The sequence below is a fragment of the Bufo gargarizans genome, chromosome 6, assembly GCF_014858855.1.
Source record: "Bufo gargarizans isolate SCDJY-AF-19 chromosome 6, ASM1485885v1, whole genome shotgun sequence".
In the NCBI taxonomy this organism is placed as follows: domain Eukaryota; kingdom Metazoa; phylum Chordata; class Amphibia; order Anura; family Bufonidae; genus Bufo; species Bufo gargarizans.
In genome coordinates this window covers 61,532,968-61,552,150 of record NC_058085.1, presented here as the reverse complement: position 1 = coordinate 61,552,150, position 19,183 = coordinate 61,532,968, and the positions used below count along the sequence as shown (strand labels likewise).

Here is a 19,183-nt window from a genome sequence, read left to right as displayed (position 1 = left end):
CACTGTTATTGTGGATACTGTCGATATCTTTTAATGACACACACAAACATTAAATGAAATAGATGAAATATATCCGTGCAAAGCCGGGTCCTTCTGCTAGTCTAATATATAAAGCCGAGTGTATGTATGTATGTCTGCTAAAGGAATCCGCACCGTCACATTTACAATGACGGAATTTTGCACAGCCGACTCCTGTGACTCGGGGAACATCATAGACTATGTTCTGAGTGGAAATTTCCCCTCCACGCTTTCCAATTATTTGCCAAAAAATATGCTTAGTAAACTAAACCGCCAAACTCCAGGAGCCATTGTCTGTTGGCTGTTGTGGCAGTTAGCCTGGATATTCATCAGGTTGAATATAGCAACCAATCACAGATCAGCTTCTATTTTGCTACAGGTCATTAATATGAGCTCTGATTGGTTGCTATAGGCAATAAAGGACACTCTTGGTATAAGACAGCTTATGTGTGTGAGTTAATATGATTTTGATTGCAACGCTTAGCCAACGTTGTTGTATAGGCTGATGTATCTCCCATTACCTTAAGTGTATACTAATTCTGTGAGGTTTTATATAATGTAAATTAGACAATTATGACAATTAGACAATAATGCCCCGTAAGAAAAGGAATTTGATTGGACGATTGTCATCAGATGCTGAGAGAAAAGCCGTATAAGGAGACGGGTTATTATGGAAATCACTGTTAATGAGACGGGGTACTGTGGAGGTCACAAATAAAGGGCAGGCCGCTATGGAGGTCACTGTAAAAGGGGCGGGCGCTGTGGAGGTTAATGTTAGGGACCGAGGGACTGTGGAGGTCACTATTAAAGGGGCAGCTGATGTGGAGGTCACTGTTAAGGGGGGAGGGTTATTGTGGAAATCACTGCTAAGGCGGCGGGATACTGTGGAGGTCACTATTAACCGGGCGGCCACTGTGGAGGTCACTGTTAAAGGGGCAGGGTGCTGTGGAGGTCACTCTTATGGGAGATACTGTCAATATCTTTTAACGACACAGAGAAACATTAAATGAAATAGTGGAAATATACCCATGCGAAGCCGGGTCCTTCTGATAGTATTTTATATAATGCACTTACTTGAACAGGCTATATTCTTGTGATATTAAATCATATCCTTAGGATAGGCCAACCATATCACATTGGTGGAAATCCAACTCCTGGCACCACCACCAATCAGCACAGCGCCATGAATTCTGTAGTGGCTGTGGTCTTTGTAGCCTAGCCCTATTCAATTGAATTTGAGCACCACACCTCCTTCAGTTCAATGGTAGGGGGGCCAGGAGTTAAACCACCAACAATCTGATATTAAAGGGGTATTCCCATCTCAGACAATGGGGCGGGTCCCACCACTGGGATCTGCATCTATACTGATAATGGAGCCCTGAAAGTGGCGGAGGGCGCACTCCACCGCCACCCTTCATTCATTTCTATGGGGTCGTCGAAAAATAGCGGAGTGATGGCTTGGCTATTTCCGTCATCCCCATAGAAATGAATGGGAGCGGTGGCCACGCAAGCGCGGAGCACTCCCATTTACTTCTATGGGGAGAGCGCTTGGTGCTGGCCAGACCTGAGGAAACCCGGGGTCCTCTGCCCACCACCTTCCCTGCTCCATTCTTGATATAGGTGCAGGTCCTAGCTATATACCCCTATTGTCTTAGATTGGAAAACCCTTTTAATGGTGTACCCTAAGGAATGGTTTATCCTAAGAATAGGTCCTCAATACTGTAATCCAGGAAAGGCCCTTTAAGGCACTACTCCATGGGTGATACTTATCCACTAGTGTGGTACAGCAGACTACCTTTTCTGAACTGGTCCCTAATTCAACCCGGCAGTACCTGTGTTGGTAGCAAGCCTCACCTCTAGATCACTATAGAGAACCCATAGGCCCATGTCCCAGGAGCAGTTTCCTTTCCCACCAAGGTCTTTTTCCAAAAGATCCATATAACCCATTTCCTACACACTCATCATTGTGCATAAGGTAATTAAGCCTCTCACTCTTTCCTTCCTTCTCCTCATACCCTGTGTTACATAGCGGATGTGGATCTACTGAATATGTCTACTGAACACATTTGACTAGATTTGGGGCCACTCTCAAGGGCATTATCTAAGTGGCCACCCTGGTCTTCACACTTTAACCCCTACGCAGGGATGTGGACTCCACTGCAGGGGAACCACAAGCACTATTTCTTTTTCACTGTAACAGTACATCCACCTGGCATGAAAACGTTGCAAAAACATAACTTTTCTGGAAATTTTTCCTAATTTTTATTAACAAAATGCTGCAGCCAGGTGTTAGATGAAATTTATTAGAGAAATACAAAATGCACTACAAACAGTGCCTAGGTGTGCCATTTTGTCAAATCAGTTAGCACCTCTCATTTGTTCTCTCTCCTCTCTTAGATTAAAGGGTGTATTAAACTTTTGGCAGTAACGCTCGTTAGTTTAATACTGCCGTCAATTGCCCAATACAAACACTCGTTCATCAGGCAATCCAAATCTTTTGACTGGTTAAAAATTCATCGTTTGTAGGCGGCAGATCGTGCTGTGTAATCACAATCTGCTGCGGACAAACAATGAGTATAACGATCGCTCCTCTCTATACTGAGGAGGAGATCTTAATTGCAGTGGTCCCCTCTGCTAGCGAGCAGATGAATGCCTTCCTTCTGCAAAATCTTCTGTTAAATGGACTGTCTAATATACCCTTAAGGCTTACCGAGATAATTTTCAGCTTGTTTGGCAGACAGCTATATCTCCCAATCCTCCCATCTATATGCATGGTCGGCTCAGCTGAGCATGCATATGTAGTAAATCAGGAGATGGGAGTAAGCCACTGCCTGACACCTGTGAACAAAAGGATCCTACAGATGAAATTCAACTTGCCCAATCCTCTGAACCCGCAGAAATCTGTGGGTTCTGCCAACGTAGATCTAATGTCTATGGCCAACTTAAGACTAAACACCTTCATGCTATTGCTCCAAGGCCTTAGTTAAAATAAATCTGCGCTGAGCATGCTCAGTATTGAAGACCGGAGGAAGAAGTTTGCCACTACTGAGCCTGCTCTCATCTCAGAATCGCTAGAAACAACAGGAAGACAGTTCAGTTCAGGACTACATGAGCCATTTATAGTGGAGTCAGAGCAGGAGTTGAAATGAGAAAAACAGAGCAGTTGGAGGTTTGGCTTACCGAATTCACAACCCTGTGGATTACACCATGAAAAGTCCCCCATCAGTCCCATTGAAGTGAATAGACAGATAGACTGTGGCTACTGCTACATTACGACAGGGGACTCAGGGACATTTGTACTCAGAATCACTGATGGTCTCATCAGTACCTACCCTGTAAACAACTACTTTAAACCAAAATAATATAAAAAAATTAGTGTGGGCTAACAGAGGGTGTCCGGGAATAAATAATTTATAACAGGTGTCGGCAGCCTGCTTCCTCTACTGATCGGATCAAACTTACCTATTCCCTGGCGCGCCGGTCCTCCTCGCTGGCTCCTGTGGCTCCATCTTCCAGTCCAGTCCTCCCCAGCATAGGAAGGGTCACCGTTGGCTTCAGAGATGATGCATCCACAAGAGACGCATCAGTGTTGAAGCCAGTGATTGGCTGAAGAGAATCAGGTGACCATGACCATGCTATGGAGAAAGAAAACAAACCCCGGACTGGAAGATGGAGACGAGTAAGCCAGAGTGGAGGACTGGAGCGGTGGGGAGCAGGAAAGTATGATCCTTTCAGTAGGGGAAGGAGGCTGCCAGCACCTGTTAGAAATTATGTATTCCCAGATAACCTCTTCAAGGACCTGGAGCACCCGCCGGTTAATAGGTGTATTTGCCTCTAACACATACCACACTAACAATACAAAAACAAGTTGGTTTAATGCCTTACCTGTTCGTGATATTCAATCCCCATGCTCAGAGTGTTTATTAGGATAGCGATCATTATACCACGGCCAAAGTACTTGCTGTCTACGATCTTTCTAAACGTCTCGCACACCATTTTCCACGCCTTCATCAGCTTGGTGGGATTCTTGGCTATTGTCTTCCCCTTTTTCTGCTCAATCTTCTCGTTGCACTGAGTATCTTGAGTGAACTCGTAGCATCCATCACTGTCAGACTCTATTTCTTCATTGTCTGGAAGCTCGGGCTCTTTGCAGTGAGAACATATCTCAGGATCTAAGGATTCAATCTCAGAACTTGCGGCTTGGACTGAGATTTTACAGGATCCCTTGCAGATACCTAAGGTCATATGGAACTTATGAAAATCACTCAACAGGGCTTTCAGAAAATTCTCAGTGAGCAGCAAGAGACATACTGCTACCCATGCAGACTACGTACAGCGATGTCGTGTGCAAAATGTAAAAAGAGAAGGAAAAAAAATCCTCACATTCACAGCAAAGCAAAATAAAGATTCAACACCATATCACAACTGAAGCAGTGCTACCCATACTTGATACCGCATTAACACACTGTAACACACACAGCCCTAAATCACAAAATACTGTGGCCCCTGGTCCTGTATTAGAGAAATTCTTTGGGACTGTGTTTTACGCATTGTAAAATGAACACAACACGATTAACGCTCACTTTCTAGTAAAGTAATAACACAGTAACCAAATACACTGTCCAAAAACAACAAAAAAATCACAAGTGCAAACTGATTTTAAAGCTACATTATCTATATTGCCTTTTGCAGCTCAATGCAATTTTTTGTTTGGGGGAGGGTTTGACTATAAAACCATCGGGCAACTGACGAGAAGCCAAACACAATGTCTATCTGATGATGCGGCATATCCAGAGAAAGTTAAAAGCAGCGAAAACCATCTCATAAATGAAAAGATGCAACAGTCCATCTTAAAGGGGTTGTCCACCTTTCCCATGCTTTTTTTCAGGCCCCTAGAGCAGGGATGCTCAACCTGCGGCCCTCCAGCTGTTCTAAAACTACAACTCCCACAATTCCCTGCTGTAGGATAATAGCTGTAGGCTGTCCTGGCATGCTGGGATTGGTAGCTTTTCAACAGTTGGAGGGCCGCAGATTGGGCATCCCTGCCCTAGAGCGTGGCCGGTCCTACGGTGGTAAGCATACTTACCTGTTCCCCACTGCTGAGTTGCAGCAAAATCGTTCCCCTCATGTGCCACTGGTCCCATAGCTACCCGCATCAACATCCTGGGGGAGCCGAAACTCAGCTGTAAGGCTACTTTCACACTTGCTTTGTTAATTCTGGTATTGAGATCCTGATCAGCACAGCACGGCAAACATGCCGAGAGGCGGCCGGACAAAAACTGCAGCATGCAGCGGTTTTGTGTCCAGTCACAAAATGCAATGCTCCTGGAACTGAAGACGTCCTGATGCCTCCTGAACGGATCTCTTTCCATTCAGAATACATGAGGACCAAACGGAAATGTTTTTTTCTGGTATTGAGATCCTCTGCCGGATCTCAATACCGGAAAACAACAGAGCAAGTGTGAAAGTAGCCTATGTATGCTCACCACCGCAGATCTGGTCATGCTGGGGATTCAGAAAAAAAGGTCAGGAAAGGTGGACAACCTCTTTAATGGACCAGCTTAAACCCATCAACATTTAATGTTGTTCTTGTTTATTGAGCCATCAGTCTTAACTTTTATGAGACCTACCCTCTAACCGTCACAATTCGGTCCTTGTCAAAGTCGCTCACATCCTTACACTTGCCCGTTTTTTGCCCGCAAAAAAACGGAACGGTCGTGTGCATGAGGCCTAATGTGAATGGGCCTAGTTCTGTGACTTCTATATTGAGATGTAAAAAGAGAATTTGGGAAAATGTGTTACTGTAATATATGATCTACACTGGTGAGATCGGTTTCGTTTTCATTGAATTAAAATAACAGGCTACGGAAAAATATTTTGGAAGATGATTAAGTGTGATATTTTGAATAATTATTTTTGTTGGCACTCCTTCCACGAGTGAAGGTATAGAGCTGCTATCCTACTAACATAAAATGGCTTTCGCTGTTCTGCACCCAGCCTGACCATACATATATCAAATAGTCAGCCATTCATTTGTATGACCAGCATGTAATACTGTATTTCCCCAGCAGAGGCCAGTGCAAAGTTTTTTTTTAAGCTGATCACATCGATTAACTGATTATCAGGTCAAATTAAAGGGATTGTCAGGATTTTTTTTAATTCATCCCCCTCTACCCAGCGGTACCTGTGTAGAAATCTATTTTTACTTGCTCTCCTCTGCTCTGTGGCTCCCTTGACTGGACTTTCAGACACTGTCTGTCAACTTCTGCATGGATGGGGTCATGAGTGTCACTACAGCCAATGAATGGCCTCCGCAGTGACCCCGCCCATGCAGAACATGATAGACAGGGACTGAAAGTCCAGTGAAGACATCCTGGGAGACATGGAGCCAGAATGGAGCATTGGTTAGCAGGCAAGTATGAATTTCTTCACAGGCACTGGTGGGTCAGAGGGGAGGGGAATAAAAAATAAAAAATTAAATAAAAAAAAAAATAAAATTAAAAATAAAATAAAAAGGGGGGCGAGTATACTAATGCAATCCGCTTAAGCAATGCTGTGAAGGTTAAAGATGTTGAACACTATTTGATCAAATTTCTAAAATGCCATGAACTGATATGTACTGACACAGCGAACTCTAAGACACCTCATTCCTTACAGAAGTGTGGAATTTGAATCCCTCTGCTGCTCATGGGTACGGCATGTAAATACATCACCGCGTCCATAGCTCTCAAGGGTGTATCCTCTTGTGCAGACACTGAATGCAGGCAGCAGAGTCATCTGTTTCTGCGCATGCGCCAAACTCTTCTTAGTATAAAAAGTGGTGAAGAGCTGTTATTGCATGCATGGAATTAATTTTCCCATTTGGCTTCCCCATATTTGGTGAGGGTATATACATGTATATGCCAAAGCAAAGCATGCATGCATCCATACACCTATCTCAGGACCACTGTGGAGGGTCTTTAGCATGCCGCTTTGCTTAAAAGTGCAATAAAAGTTGAAAAGTTAGCCTAATTGTGAATAAAATGATATATGTAATAATAATCACTCGCCTGCTTGCATGCTCGTGAAGCTTAACTAATTCCGGCTGAGACAGAAAATGACGCTCTCTTGGCAACCTGGCAAGCATTAAACAAGAGAAGCACCCAATCACCTTTAAGGTGAGGCACAGTATCATCCACTAGTTACCAGTTTAATGTATTAATTGTACACAGTGCATTCGCCGACTCCAGCCATGGACATTCAGACAGACAGACGGACAGCATCAATAATTACGATAGGACACCTGCTGCTCATCCAAACACACAAAATGCATACATTAACACAAAAGGTGCCATCTACTGCCCACAATGCCATCTTGTTTTACCATACCTGTACTCTGGGTCTCCAGTAGCCTGTTCGTCGAACTGTACATTGGCCTTGTGTAAATGTTAGGGTCGCTCGTCATCACAAGGCTTTCTGAAACTTCCCCTTGTTCTGGTTGCTGGATCCTCTGGTGGCACGCTCGGGTGTACGGTAGGATAGTTTTTATTTCCTACAATACTTTTTGGGAGAACCTCTGTATTTGTCGCAACTGTACCAGGCTGGGCAAAGACGGGCACGCAATGCACAGGTTCGAGATGGCAATCGGCATGGTAAATGCTGTGAATGGACTGCGTGTTAGAGGCTGAAGCGATGGGGGAGGCCTGAGCCCCGGAAAACGACAGCATTAGCCTAGTTCCGCTATGAGGAGAATTGGTTTCCACTTCGCTGAGCTCCGGGCTGGCCTGTGGCGCTCTCAGGCTGCCATTTCCCAGGTGATAATGGTGATGATGGTGGTGATGGTGATGGATTAGATGGTGCACTGAAGACTTTCTTCTCCTATGCTTGCGATTGGGTTTTTCATTGTTGCTCTTCACTGCGGGACTAGTCGTGAAACCAAGTTTAAAGACGGCTACTCGGTAGAGCTGGACAAGCCGCCTACTCGCCTTGCGAGTCACATACACCAAATACTTGAGAAGCTCATCGTAACAACTGCCAGGCTCGGAGAAGCTGGCTAATGTGCTTGCATTGGAAAGAAAACGGACTCTTTGTTCCTTCATAAGTTGGCTCTCTCGCTGCTTAGTTTCAGAAAACTGAGTAGCTATGACCACTAGACAAAGGTTGATCATGAAAAATGATCCAATCTAAAGAAATTCCAAGTGGTTCTGTGATTAGTACAAGAGAATCAGGAAGAACTAATTTTATCCATAACAGCAATACAACTTTTAAAGGGGCTGTTCAGCTTTCAAATACTTTTAGACAACCCCACCCCCTTCCCATCAGACCTGTAGAGAACAGAACTTCACTTCTCCCTGCCACTCAGTCCACCTCCTTCAGTCCACCACTGAGTTAATCACGCTCCATTCCGAGCTTGTGAAACTACTGTAGCGGATGAGGTCACATGTGCCACCGCAGTCAGTGACAGCCCGTGACAGTGATGGGGGACCAGAGCATAGGTAATGTAGTGGTGGATTGAAGGAACTAGAACCGAGCGATGGGGAAGAAATATGCTTCCCTCCACAGCTCCGTTGGAGGAAGAAGAAGAAGGGACTGCCCAAAAGTGTTCAAAAGCTGGACAACCCCTTTACAGGAGTTATCCCATGAAGACGATTGTCCTGTCCTGCTCCTTCTTGGCTTGTTAGGATTGTAAAACTGGATTGCAAAGATGTATCCTCAACTGCCAGAGGGGGAAGGACACTAGTTCTGCCAGCAGCAACACCAAATGTAACATATGGCTGCAAAAGGTGAAGAAAAGGCTATTTTTTAACGCTTGTAAGAATGTAAATTACTTTAAAACAGCTACGCACAGCAGTTCTGGGCTTTTGATGTGAAAATGATTCATGAGATAACCCCTTTAATATTTCATAATAAGTAGACGTCATTTCTCTTAGTCTATTTTTGGAAAAGTTAATTCTAGTTTCGGACTAAGGAGAACAAGAATCATCTGTGAGGTCTCCCCTGACTGATGTTCTCACCATGACTGAGTCTGTGTTCACTTAAATCATTAGGTTTATGTCATAATAATTCGATGCCAGTTATTGGTACAGAGTCGTGTAGCGCGAACTGAGTGACATGAGAATGTTTGGGAGTAGAAATTACATGTGTTTAATCAAGCTGATGTATGATGTAGGGCGGCAGTATACATGTCTGTAAGCTCGCAGCACAACCCTCTTCACGTTCTGTAATATTCAAAACTAAGGGAAGCAGATTGTAGAACCCGTCTAGCAAATTTTGGCCTAAATGTCAATTAGAGATAGGCTATGGCAGTGAAGGGCTACATTTTACCGCAATATATCTAGGTAGAACATGTAGTTTCACTACCCTCTAACTCACAATGGTTATTTCACTACGCAATGCTTGGTCAACCATTCCTCAGCTGTTCATAGTGTTGTAATGACAATATCTCAGACAGCACAGTTGGGAATACCTATGTAGTTTCAAAAGTCCGCCTTTGACTCCTATGCAAGAAAGGGATCTTATATACAGGTGAGGTAAATGTATACCAGCCAAACATATGCCAACAGGACGCTCTTGGCAAAATCAACTAAGCACAGTCTATGGACATCTTCGAACAAGATGTCAGATTTTACCAGTGAACGCTGACATGGTGTGAACCAAACCTAAATTCACAAAATCGACAATATTCATTTTAGTTTTGCATTTTAGATTGGAAATATATTACCTTGTGCATTTACATAAGGGAAAAACATGGCAATGCTTAGCAAGGTGGCACATATTGTGCATTTAGGGGAGCAGCCTTGGCTGCATTGTTGTACCACACAACTCACTTGATAGAAGACAATGAATTCCTTTATTCAAAGAATGTTCCACCTATGAGACATTAAAGGGAATGTCACATCAGAGACATCCCTTTAAAAAACTATGCCCCCGGAGGCCATGGACTGACCACCCTGAATCCTGCTCATGGCACCCTTGGCAAGCAGCTGATTTTGCTGAAGGAAGTCATGACCAAGCAGACCTTTTCCCTGCAGCGGCCACTGCAGGCGTAGTGTAGTAGTACATGGTGGAAATTCAGATGAATGGATGTCCTTGTAATATAAGTAAGGATCAAGCCTGCCAGGATGGAAGCTACTCCTACAGAGCAATTCAGTCCTAGATTATAAATAGGGGTCCCGAGGAGGAGATGTCCATATGCCCTAAAAGGACGTATATCCAGGGATTGTGTTAAGCAACCCTTTAAAGAAAGCAGCCAGGTGCCTAACTGTTCATGCTAAACAAGTGGATATTTAGCACGTTTTCTTAAAGGTGTCTTCCGGTTATAATGATTTTTAAGCAAGTGCCTGCAGCCTGCCCCTTGAAACATAAGAGTCATACTTACCTTTTCCACACCGCTCCTTTCCTGCATGATGCCTCCATCTTCTGGTCCCAGCACTATTTACATCTGGTGAAGCATGGCCATGGTCACATGCAGCGCTCCAGCCAATGACTGACTTCAGCAGTGACGCGCTGCGCTCGCCACCACATCACTGCTGAAGCCAGCATTGGCTGGAGCGCTGTATGGGACCATGGCCATGCTTCACCAGATGTAAATAGTGCTGGGACCATAAAATGGAGGCAACATGTAGGAAAGGAGCCGTGTGGAGCAGGTAAAAATGAATCTTTTGTTTCAGGTGGCAGACTGCAGGCACTTGCTTAAAAGTCTTAATTACTGGAAAACCCTTTTAAAGGGGTTTTACAGGATTTTGATATTGATGGCCTATCTTCAGTATAAGGGCCCATACTCCAACCAATCAGCTATTCAGTTGTGGGAAATATGTACTACAAGGAAGTACACAGCTTCGTCCATTGAGTACTGGAAGTTGCTGGCAACTGCAGCGCTGCTACTATTCCCTTCACTGGGAGCAGCACTGCAGTTACCAGCTCTGTCTACTAAGCAATGGACGAAGCTGTGTAGTTCTGGCTCCAACTTCCAGCACCAGAGCTACAATTATATAGCTGATCGGCAGGATTGTAGGGTATTGGACCACGCTTCGATCTAAATATACAGCTTATCATCAGGGATGTAGGGTGTTGGACCCTATCAATATAAAAATCCTGGACAATCCCTTTAGGGATTTAATACGGAAATTATAACCCAGGTCAAGGACCTTAGTTGATATTAAAAAGGTTTTGCAAGTTTTTTTTACTGATAACCTATCCTCTGGATAGGTCATCAGTATCTGAGTGGTGGGGGTCTGACACTCAGGACCCCTGCCAATCAGCTGTTTGAGAAGGCACCGATGCTGCTGCTCACCAAGCACAGCGCCATACATTGCATAGTGGCTGTGCTTGGTATTGCAGCTCAGCCCCATTCACTTCAAAGGGCCTGAGCTGTGCCTAGTGTGGTCATGCAGGTGGAATACTGGTGGAAGGACGGTATATGTCAGCCCAGATTTCTCACCTGGGTGAAATAAGTGTAATCCAGGAAGTGTGGCCTTAACAAACTTAGTTGTTTAGGCAGGATTTTTTCGGAAAATACCTGGGGCCTGGATTATGCAAAACGGTTAAGGTTGGTAATGGGAGCAACCGTTCTCTCTCTTCCAGGCCAGCTTGTTGGTGTGCCCTGAACCACCTGAAGGCAGTTAACCTTGTTAGGTTGCTATATAAAGGGTTCTGTAGTTCACTTAGGAGAGGCCTGCAAGGAGAGCACACTACTGAGACTACTGAGGACCAGTGAGCAAACCACATGCTGTGGGAACGTCAGCCTAACAGCTGTAGCCTAGGTGAGACAAACTCTTTATGTTAGTAGTTAGTCCCAGACGGGAAGGCTTTGTTTTTGTGATTTTTTACTGAAATACTGGAAATCCTGGGTTCCACTAAACAAAACATGTGTTGATTTAAACCTCATGAAACTGGATCCTAATAAAAGTGACATGAACTTTATGCCACCCGTGCCTTAGTGAGCGTCCCTAACCCTACGCTACCCCCCACCCCCGCAGGCTTACAATTGGTGGAGGATGCATGCATATGGTTGCTAAGGGCAACTGGCACAAAAAAAAAAAAAGAAAAGTTTTTGGTTTGGTCTCCACAAGAACTTTTGACTCCTGCTGCGGTGAATGTCGTGGGTAAATCCTGCTGTCTGCCTGAAGGAGTAAAGTGCTAATATGGAAGCGGCCATAACCCAGTTTATTAAAGCGCAGGCCGAGGCAAACCTACGCCAACAGGAGACGAAGTCGCTACAGAAGTTAACCCCAGAGGACGATATTGAGACATATCTAACCATCTTTGAGTGCACAGCAGAGCGGGAACACCTTCCGGTGGCCGATTCGGTTGATGTCTTGGCACCTTTCCTATCAGGGGAGCCCCAGAAGGCGTACCATGATCTTGGCCAACAGGAGGTCCAGGACTATACTAAGCTACGAGCGGAAATCCTGGCACGTCTAGGAGTAAACCCTGCTGTCCGGGCCCAGCGCGTGCACACCTGGCGCTTTGATGTAACCAAACCTACTCGGTCCCAAATGTTTGACCTGGTTTACCTCACGAAAAAGAGATGAGCATGGAGGCCCAAATAACTGAACGGGTAATAGATCAATTTACGACTGCGTTACCTAGGACATTACAGCGTTGGGTGGGGCAGGGAGGCCCCAAAGAACTGAATGAGCTGGTGAAACTGGTTGACAGGTATCTAACCACGGAGGATTATCTTCAGGATAATGCCTTCCCCTGTGCTCCTTCCAAGAGTGACCGTCCCAAATCTACAACTGGAGAAACAGGAAAAGAATGGCACTGGAGAGTCCCCAGAGATTTTCCCCAAGCGTGCCCTGATTTGCCTCTCCGAAACAAGGACCTCCCCGATGTTGGAGGTGCCGGGAAGTGGGGCATGTGTTCGCTACTTGTCCCTCACTTCCGAACCAATGGAGTGTGAGGCCGGCCCGGCAGATGTCTTTGTTTGCTGAATCGGTCTGTGCGGCTTCCCCGGAGGTAGAAACTGAACCCCAGTTCTGCAGCGTACTGTTGAATAATCAACCCGCAACTGCATTACCAGACTCAGGAAGTCTTGTGACTTTGGTGCATGCCTCTTACGTAACCAGAGACAATGTCCAGGGAGAATTCCTGAGTGTGCTGTGTATCCAGAGAATAGTTTTCCTTTACAGATATTGACAGGGGAAGAGGAAGCCTCCCATTCTGGTCCAGTACTGTCTGACTTAGAGTATCTAGTGAAAATTTTGGCATGGCGCCATTAAGGGATCCCACCCTTGTACATGCCCGAGAAGGTGTTAAGGTCATCAATGGGGTACCTCAGGAACCAGAGGTTGATCGACAATTTCCCAATTTTTCTGTGAATAATAATCTCTTTTACCGAGTTACCCAGAGTAACGGAGAGGTTGTTAAGCAGCTCTTGGTTTCTCGACCCTACCGACGCATAGTCTTAGACCTAGCTCACAGTCATGCTATGGCGGGGCATTTGGGGACAGAAAAAACCCAGGAGATAATTCACCAGCGTTATTTTAGGCCTGGGCTGTATTGAGAAGTAAAAGAGTACTGTGACTCCTTCCCCGTGGGACAATGGAGTGCACCAGTGTCAAATTTCCGGAGTCCCCTGGTACTGCTAATGATTATTGAAATTCTGTTCGATAGAGTCGCTATGGATCTCGTGGGGCCAGTAATAAAATTTGCTAGGGGGCAGCAATATATTTTAGTCGTTGTTAACTATGCCACTTGTTATCCTGAAGCTGTCCCCCTAAGAAACACTGCCTCTAAAACCATTGCCAGTGAGTTATTTTTTATGTTCTCTAGAACTGAAGTCCCAAAGGAGATCCTTACTGATCAGGGAACTCCCTTTATGTCTGGGGTTATGAAAGATCTGTGCAGGCTATTCAAAATTACTCAATTAGGCACTTCGGCGTATCACCCGCAGACTGATGGCTTAGTCGGAAGATTTAACAAGACGCTAAAACAGATGTTGAAGAAAGCAGTAGAGAGGGATGGCTGAGATTGGGATTGCCTACTACCCTACCTCATGTTCGCAATCAGGGAGGTACCCCAAGCCTCCACAGGGTTTTCCCTATTTGAATTAGTTTATGGCCAACACCCTCGGGGACTTCTTGACGTAGCCAAAGAAACCTGGGAAACTGAGACTACCCCTTTCAAAAGAGTTATCGAACATATAACCCACATGCAAGAACATATTGAGACTATAATGCTCTTAGTGAAAGAGCATTTACAGAAGGCCCAAGCCTCCGAAAGTAGGATGTATAATCGCTCTGCAAGGATCAGGAGTTTCAACCCTGGTTTCAACCCTTAGTATTAGTTCCCACTGTGGAAAGAAGGTTTCTCGCCAAATGGCAAGGTCCATATGAAGAAGTAGTGGAAAAAATAAGTAACGTTAACTATAAGATACACCAGCCGTGGAAAAGAAAGCCTTTCCAGGTGTATCATGTCAACCTTCTTAAACCCTGGAAATATAGGAAGTCCCTAATGGCCGAAGTTCCCCCCAAAAAGAGAAAGGATCCCACCCAATTTCCCCTGTGAGACCCTGTCAGGGAAACAACAAGAGGCAAAAGAGTTTTTGCAACGCAATCGGGAGAAATTTTCTGGTCTTCCAGGACGAACCCATCTAATTAGCCATCAGATTATCACTGAACCCATAAAGATCGTAAACATAAAACTTTACCGTATCCCGGAAGCCCGAAGGAAGGATGTGTCAGAGGAAGTAAAGAGAATGTTGGAGTTGGGAGCGATAGAAGAGTCTAGGAGTGAGTGGGCCAGTCCTATTGTCTTAATTACAAAACCCAATGAGACCTGGAGGTTTTGTAATGACTTTAGGAAACTTAACGAGATTTCAAAATTCGATGCATATCCCATGCCCAGGGTTGACAAACTAATTGAAAGTCTAGGGAGGGCTAGATTCATTACAACCTTAGACCTTACCAAAGGTTATTGGCAGATCCCTTTAACTTCAGAAGAAAAAGAGAAAACAGCATTCCTAACCCCAGAGGGTTTATTTCAGTATGTAGTAATGCCGTTTGGGTTACACAGGGCTCCAGTTACTTTCCAGAGATTGATGGATAGAATTCTGCGACCAGATCGAGGATACGTGGCTGCATATCTTGACGATGTGACCATTTATAGCGCAGATTGGTAGAGTCACTTAAAAAAAGTACAAAAAGTTCTGGGCGACGCAGAGCTAACCATCAACCCCGAGAAATGTGCCTTGGGATTAGAGGAAGCCAGGTACCTGGGATACATTATTGGCCTGGGGACTGATTGGCTGGGGACTCTGACAAAAAAAAAACAGGTCAGGGAATTCTTAGGCATCGCCGGGTACTGTGAAAAATGTTGCATCCATTGCAGCAGACCTAACTAAGGGTGGAAAGTCCGTAATGATAAAGTGGTCCCCCCAAGCCGAAGTGCCGTTTCAGACATTAAAGGATAGCCTCTGTCAACAGCCAGTACTGGTGACCCCGGACTTTACAAGAGACTTCCTGGCTCAGATGGATGCTTCGGAATCAGGATTAGGGGCAGAGCTGTCCCAAGATGTAAATGGGGAAGAACACCCCATTACGTATTTAAGTAGGAAATTGACCCCAGCAGAGAAAAACTATGCAATAGTTCAAAGAGATTGTTTGGTGGTAAAATGGTCACTGGAATCCCTTAAATATTATTTGTTAGGGAGGAAGTCTAAGTTGCTCTCGGACCATGCCCCCCTAACATGGATTAAACAAAACCGGGAGAGAAACGCTAGAGTCACTAGGTGGTTCTTGTCTCTCCAAAATTTTAACTTTGTGTTGGAACATAGGACAAGATAACTACAGACAAATGCAGATGCGTTGTCAAGGGTTCACTGCATGTGAGGCACAGGTACCCAGCCCTCCGGTCTGGAGAACAGGGGATATGTGGTCATGCAGGTGGAATACTGGTGGAAGGATGGTATATTTCACCCAGATTTCTCACCTGGGCGAAGTAAGTGTAATCCAGGAAGTGCTGTGGCCTGAACAAACTTAGTTTTTTAGGCAGGAATTTTTTATGAAAATACCTGGGGCCTGGATCATGCGGAATGGTTACTAAGGTTGGTAGTGGGAGCAACGGTTCCCTCCCTTCCAGGCCAGATTGTTGGTGTGCCCTGAAACACCTGAAGGCAGTTAACCTTGTTAGGTTGCTATATAAAGGGTTCTGTAGCTCACTTAGGAGAGGCCTGCAAGGAGAGCACACTACTGAGGACCAGTGAGCAAACCACATGCTGTGGGAACGTCAGCCTAACAGCTGTAGCCTAGGTGAGACAAACTCTTGTTTTTGTGATTTGTTACTGAAATACTGGAAATCCTGGGTTCCACTAAAGAAAGCATGTGTTGAGTTAAACCTCATGAAACTGGATCCTAATAAAATTGACGTGAACTTTATGCCACCCGTGTCTCCATGAGTGTCCCTAACCGTACGCTACACCCCCCCCCCCCCCCCCCGTGGACTAACATTAGGCTATGTGACCAATGAACGTGATCACATGGCTAAAGCAAAGCTGTGAGAAGGCGCTACTGTAAGCACCTGTGCCTTCTCTAACAGCTGATCAGCAGGGGCCCCAGATGTTGGACCCCCACCGGTCAGATACTGATGATAGTTCGTCAGTTAAATAATTTCAGAGAACCACTATAAAGACTTAGGGGCAATAAACAAAATAAGCCCCATAGCCCAAACTACTATACATAGATCATCCTAATGATGATCCTAAAATGCACTTGATGCTTCCAGATCAAGAACAATACCCTGTGACTTATGTCCGTGTGCATTTATAAAGTGAATGACTGATATCTAAACGTAATGAAATTGGTAAAACAGATGGTAGTAGATCTAGACAGCTGTAAACTTAAATCAACATCTTATATCTAGCTGCTGCTGAATTACAGGTCATATTTGTAGGATTTATAAAACTGGTAGAACCTATAACAATTATTGTAGTGATCACTACATATTTTTAAAGAGAAACTGTCATCTCTCCTGACATGTCTACTGTAGTACATATTTCTATTCACCATAATACTGTATAACAATTATGGACCACTTTGTGCTGTTTCTCTGTTACCCCACTAGAACTTTAGGAATAAACTGACAATGGGGTGTTGCCAGTTGGCGGGGGGGAGGAGGGGGGGGGGGTGGGGGATGTCCCCAGTTTACACTTTCAAATTACTGTTGACACAGTGCCGCATCTGATATGAGGCGAGATATGCATCAAGTGGCGACTGAGCTGCGCTTAAAGGGGCGGCAGTTGACAGTGGGGCACAGGAGACTATGGCCTATGAGGCAGTATGAGGCCATGGTTCTTTATTTATTCTAAGGTCTCCAGAAATATTCTATGAATGAAACGTGCTCAGAATCACAAATCAGTGTGGTAAAGTCCAGACATTGACAAACTTTTTTTTTTTAAACCAGGCTAAGCCACCCAAACTCATCATACCTGAGTGTTATCCCAATGACTGACACTTGTGACTCAGTCAACCCCGTGAGTGATATTCTCAGAGCTCGAAATACTTTTTCCTAAAAGATACGGTAATCATGTTGGATCATTTGCTCATTATATGAATGTAAAATAAAAAAATCGCTTTTATGCCCCTTTTTTAATCTTATGTCTACATTTTGGGTCGAAATTTCAAAAATGTTAGTGGGTGCAAAACCTCTAAGCAACGCTTAATTCTTGTTTTTAGTAAGTTTTAAATGCTTTGTTAAATGAAATATAATCCCACATCATATTCAATTGATTCCTTTTCTTCATCTGTTCAAGGATCCCATAATTCAACTTTTTGTTCCTATTTGCCTCACCTAGATGATTCAGACCAAGCTGTAAGCAGAGTTTAAAGGGTGCCCAAACTTTAGTAAAAACAAAACAAAATGACCCCATGAAGTGTCACAAGCACTGCTCAGAGCACTGCACAGCTTTTCAAGTGCATGAAAAATGGAGCTATAGAAAGTACTCCACGTGAAGGGACAGAGAACTCCGAACAGCACTTTTTTATTTTTTATATTTTTTTAAGTTTCGTTAGCCTTTAACCTTTTGGTTTAAGGTGCCAGTACAACTTCAATAGCTGTTGGCTGAATGAGCTTCTATTTTTTCCAACTTTGCATGTTAATACGGAAATGGGAGAAATTGCTGCCAGACACTTCCAGTGGAGACTTATCTTCCTTGAGAACAAAAATATCAGGCGTTGAAATTCAACATGAGTGATGCATCGTTCCCCCAACATCTGACACAGGCAAACTACAAATCAGATAGTCCACCAGTCCCACCAAAATCAAGGTGTTAGGTCAACTTTACTCTTATGTGTGTGGCCACCTTTAGGGTTAATGATCACCCACAGTCTGCCTCTGCTTTATGCACAAAAAAAAAAAACAGACCAGTAATGGATACTACTGGATAATAGATATGTATGTGCACATACCTACTGCGCCTGTCTACAGTCAGAGTATCCACTGGAAATGCACCTGATGTGGGCACAAACATGTCCATAAGATATAATAGGCCTGAAATATGTCCCATTGGCATAGGCTGGTGGTCAATATACTTTTTTTTCACTGTACTGAAAAGCATAGTTGACAATGAGTCTACAGGCAACATAAACAGCTGTACAGCATACAGGTACATAAATTGGGGCTGTGTGTATACTGTGCGTCAGGAGATGTTCCTAATGTGTATGCACCATGGAGATATGGCAGAGGGCTTGTACAACCAACATAAAAATGAGTAAGGCATGGTACAAAAGACAATAAGATTGAAGCACAAAAAGCACAAAAAGATTAAAACATTTTGATGCACCTAATACTAATCCTCCACTTACTAAACAAAGAGTTTGCTCAACATTTTCCAACTAATTATTATAAAAGATGTTATGTGGAAACAACTTTCAATGTATGAAAAATAAACTTACTATAATTAGAAGAATAAAGTAGATAAAGTTGTAAAATGAGTGGGCATCCATGACAAAATACATGATGTCCACCCAACCTTCTAGAGTTATCACCTGAAATAAAGAGAGAAAAAAAGCTCATTAGGGATAACATATACTTTGATGCAGGTCCATGCTACCTGATGAGAAGATGGAAGCATCTGTTAACCCATGGTATGTTCCTCCTTTATGTGATAAATCTTTGCTAGAAGATATAGAATAGAGAATAAAAGATATTGGGGCCAATGTGTTGGGCATGAATTATTCAGCACTGC

General features: G+C 44.1%; 1 protein-coding gene across 1 annotated transcript in view; it reads right to left on the bottom strand.

Annotated features, from left to right (window-relative positions):
• Nucleotides 1–19,183, bottom strand: part of CACNA1G (calcium voltage-gated channel subunit alpha1 G) — a 294,602-nt gene that overhangs the window by 146,146 nt on the left and 129,273 nt on the right. The window contains 4 exon segments of the mRNA XM_044297004.1: nt 3,904–4,253; nt 7,387–7,505; nt 7,507–8,180; nt 18,891–18,983. Coding sequence (XP_044152939.1) covers nt 3,904–4,253; nt 7,387–7,505; nt 7,507–8,180; nt 18,891–18,983 — 1,236 coding nt within the window.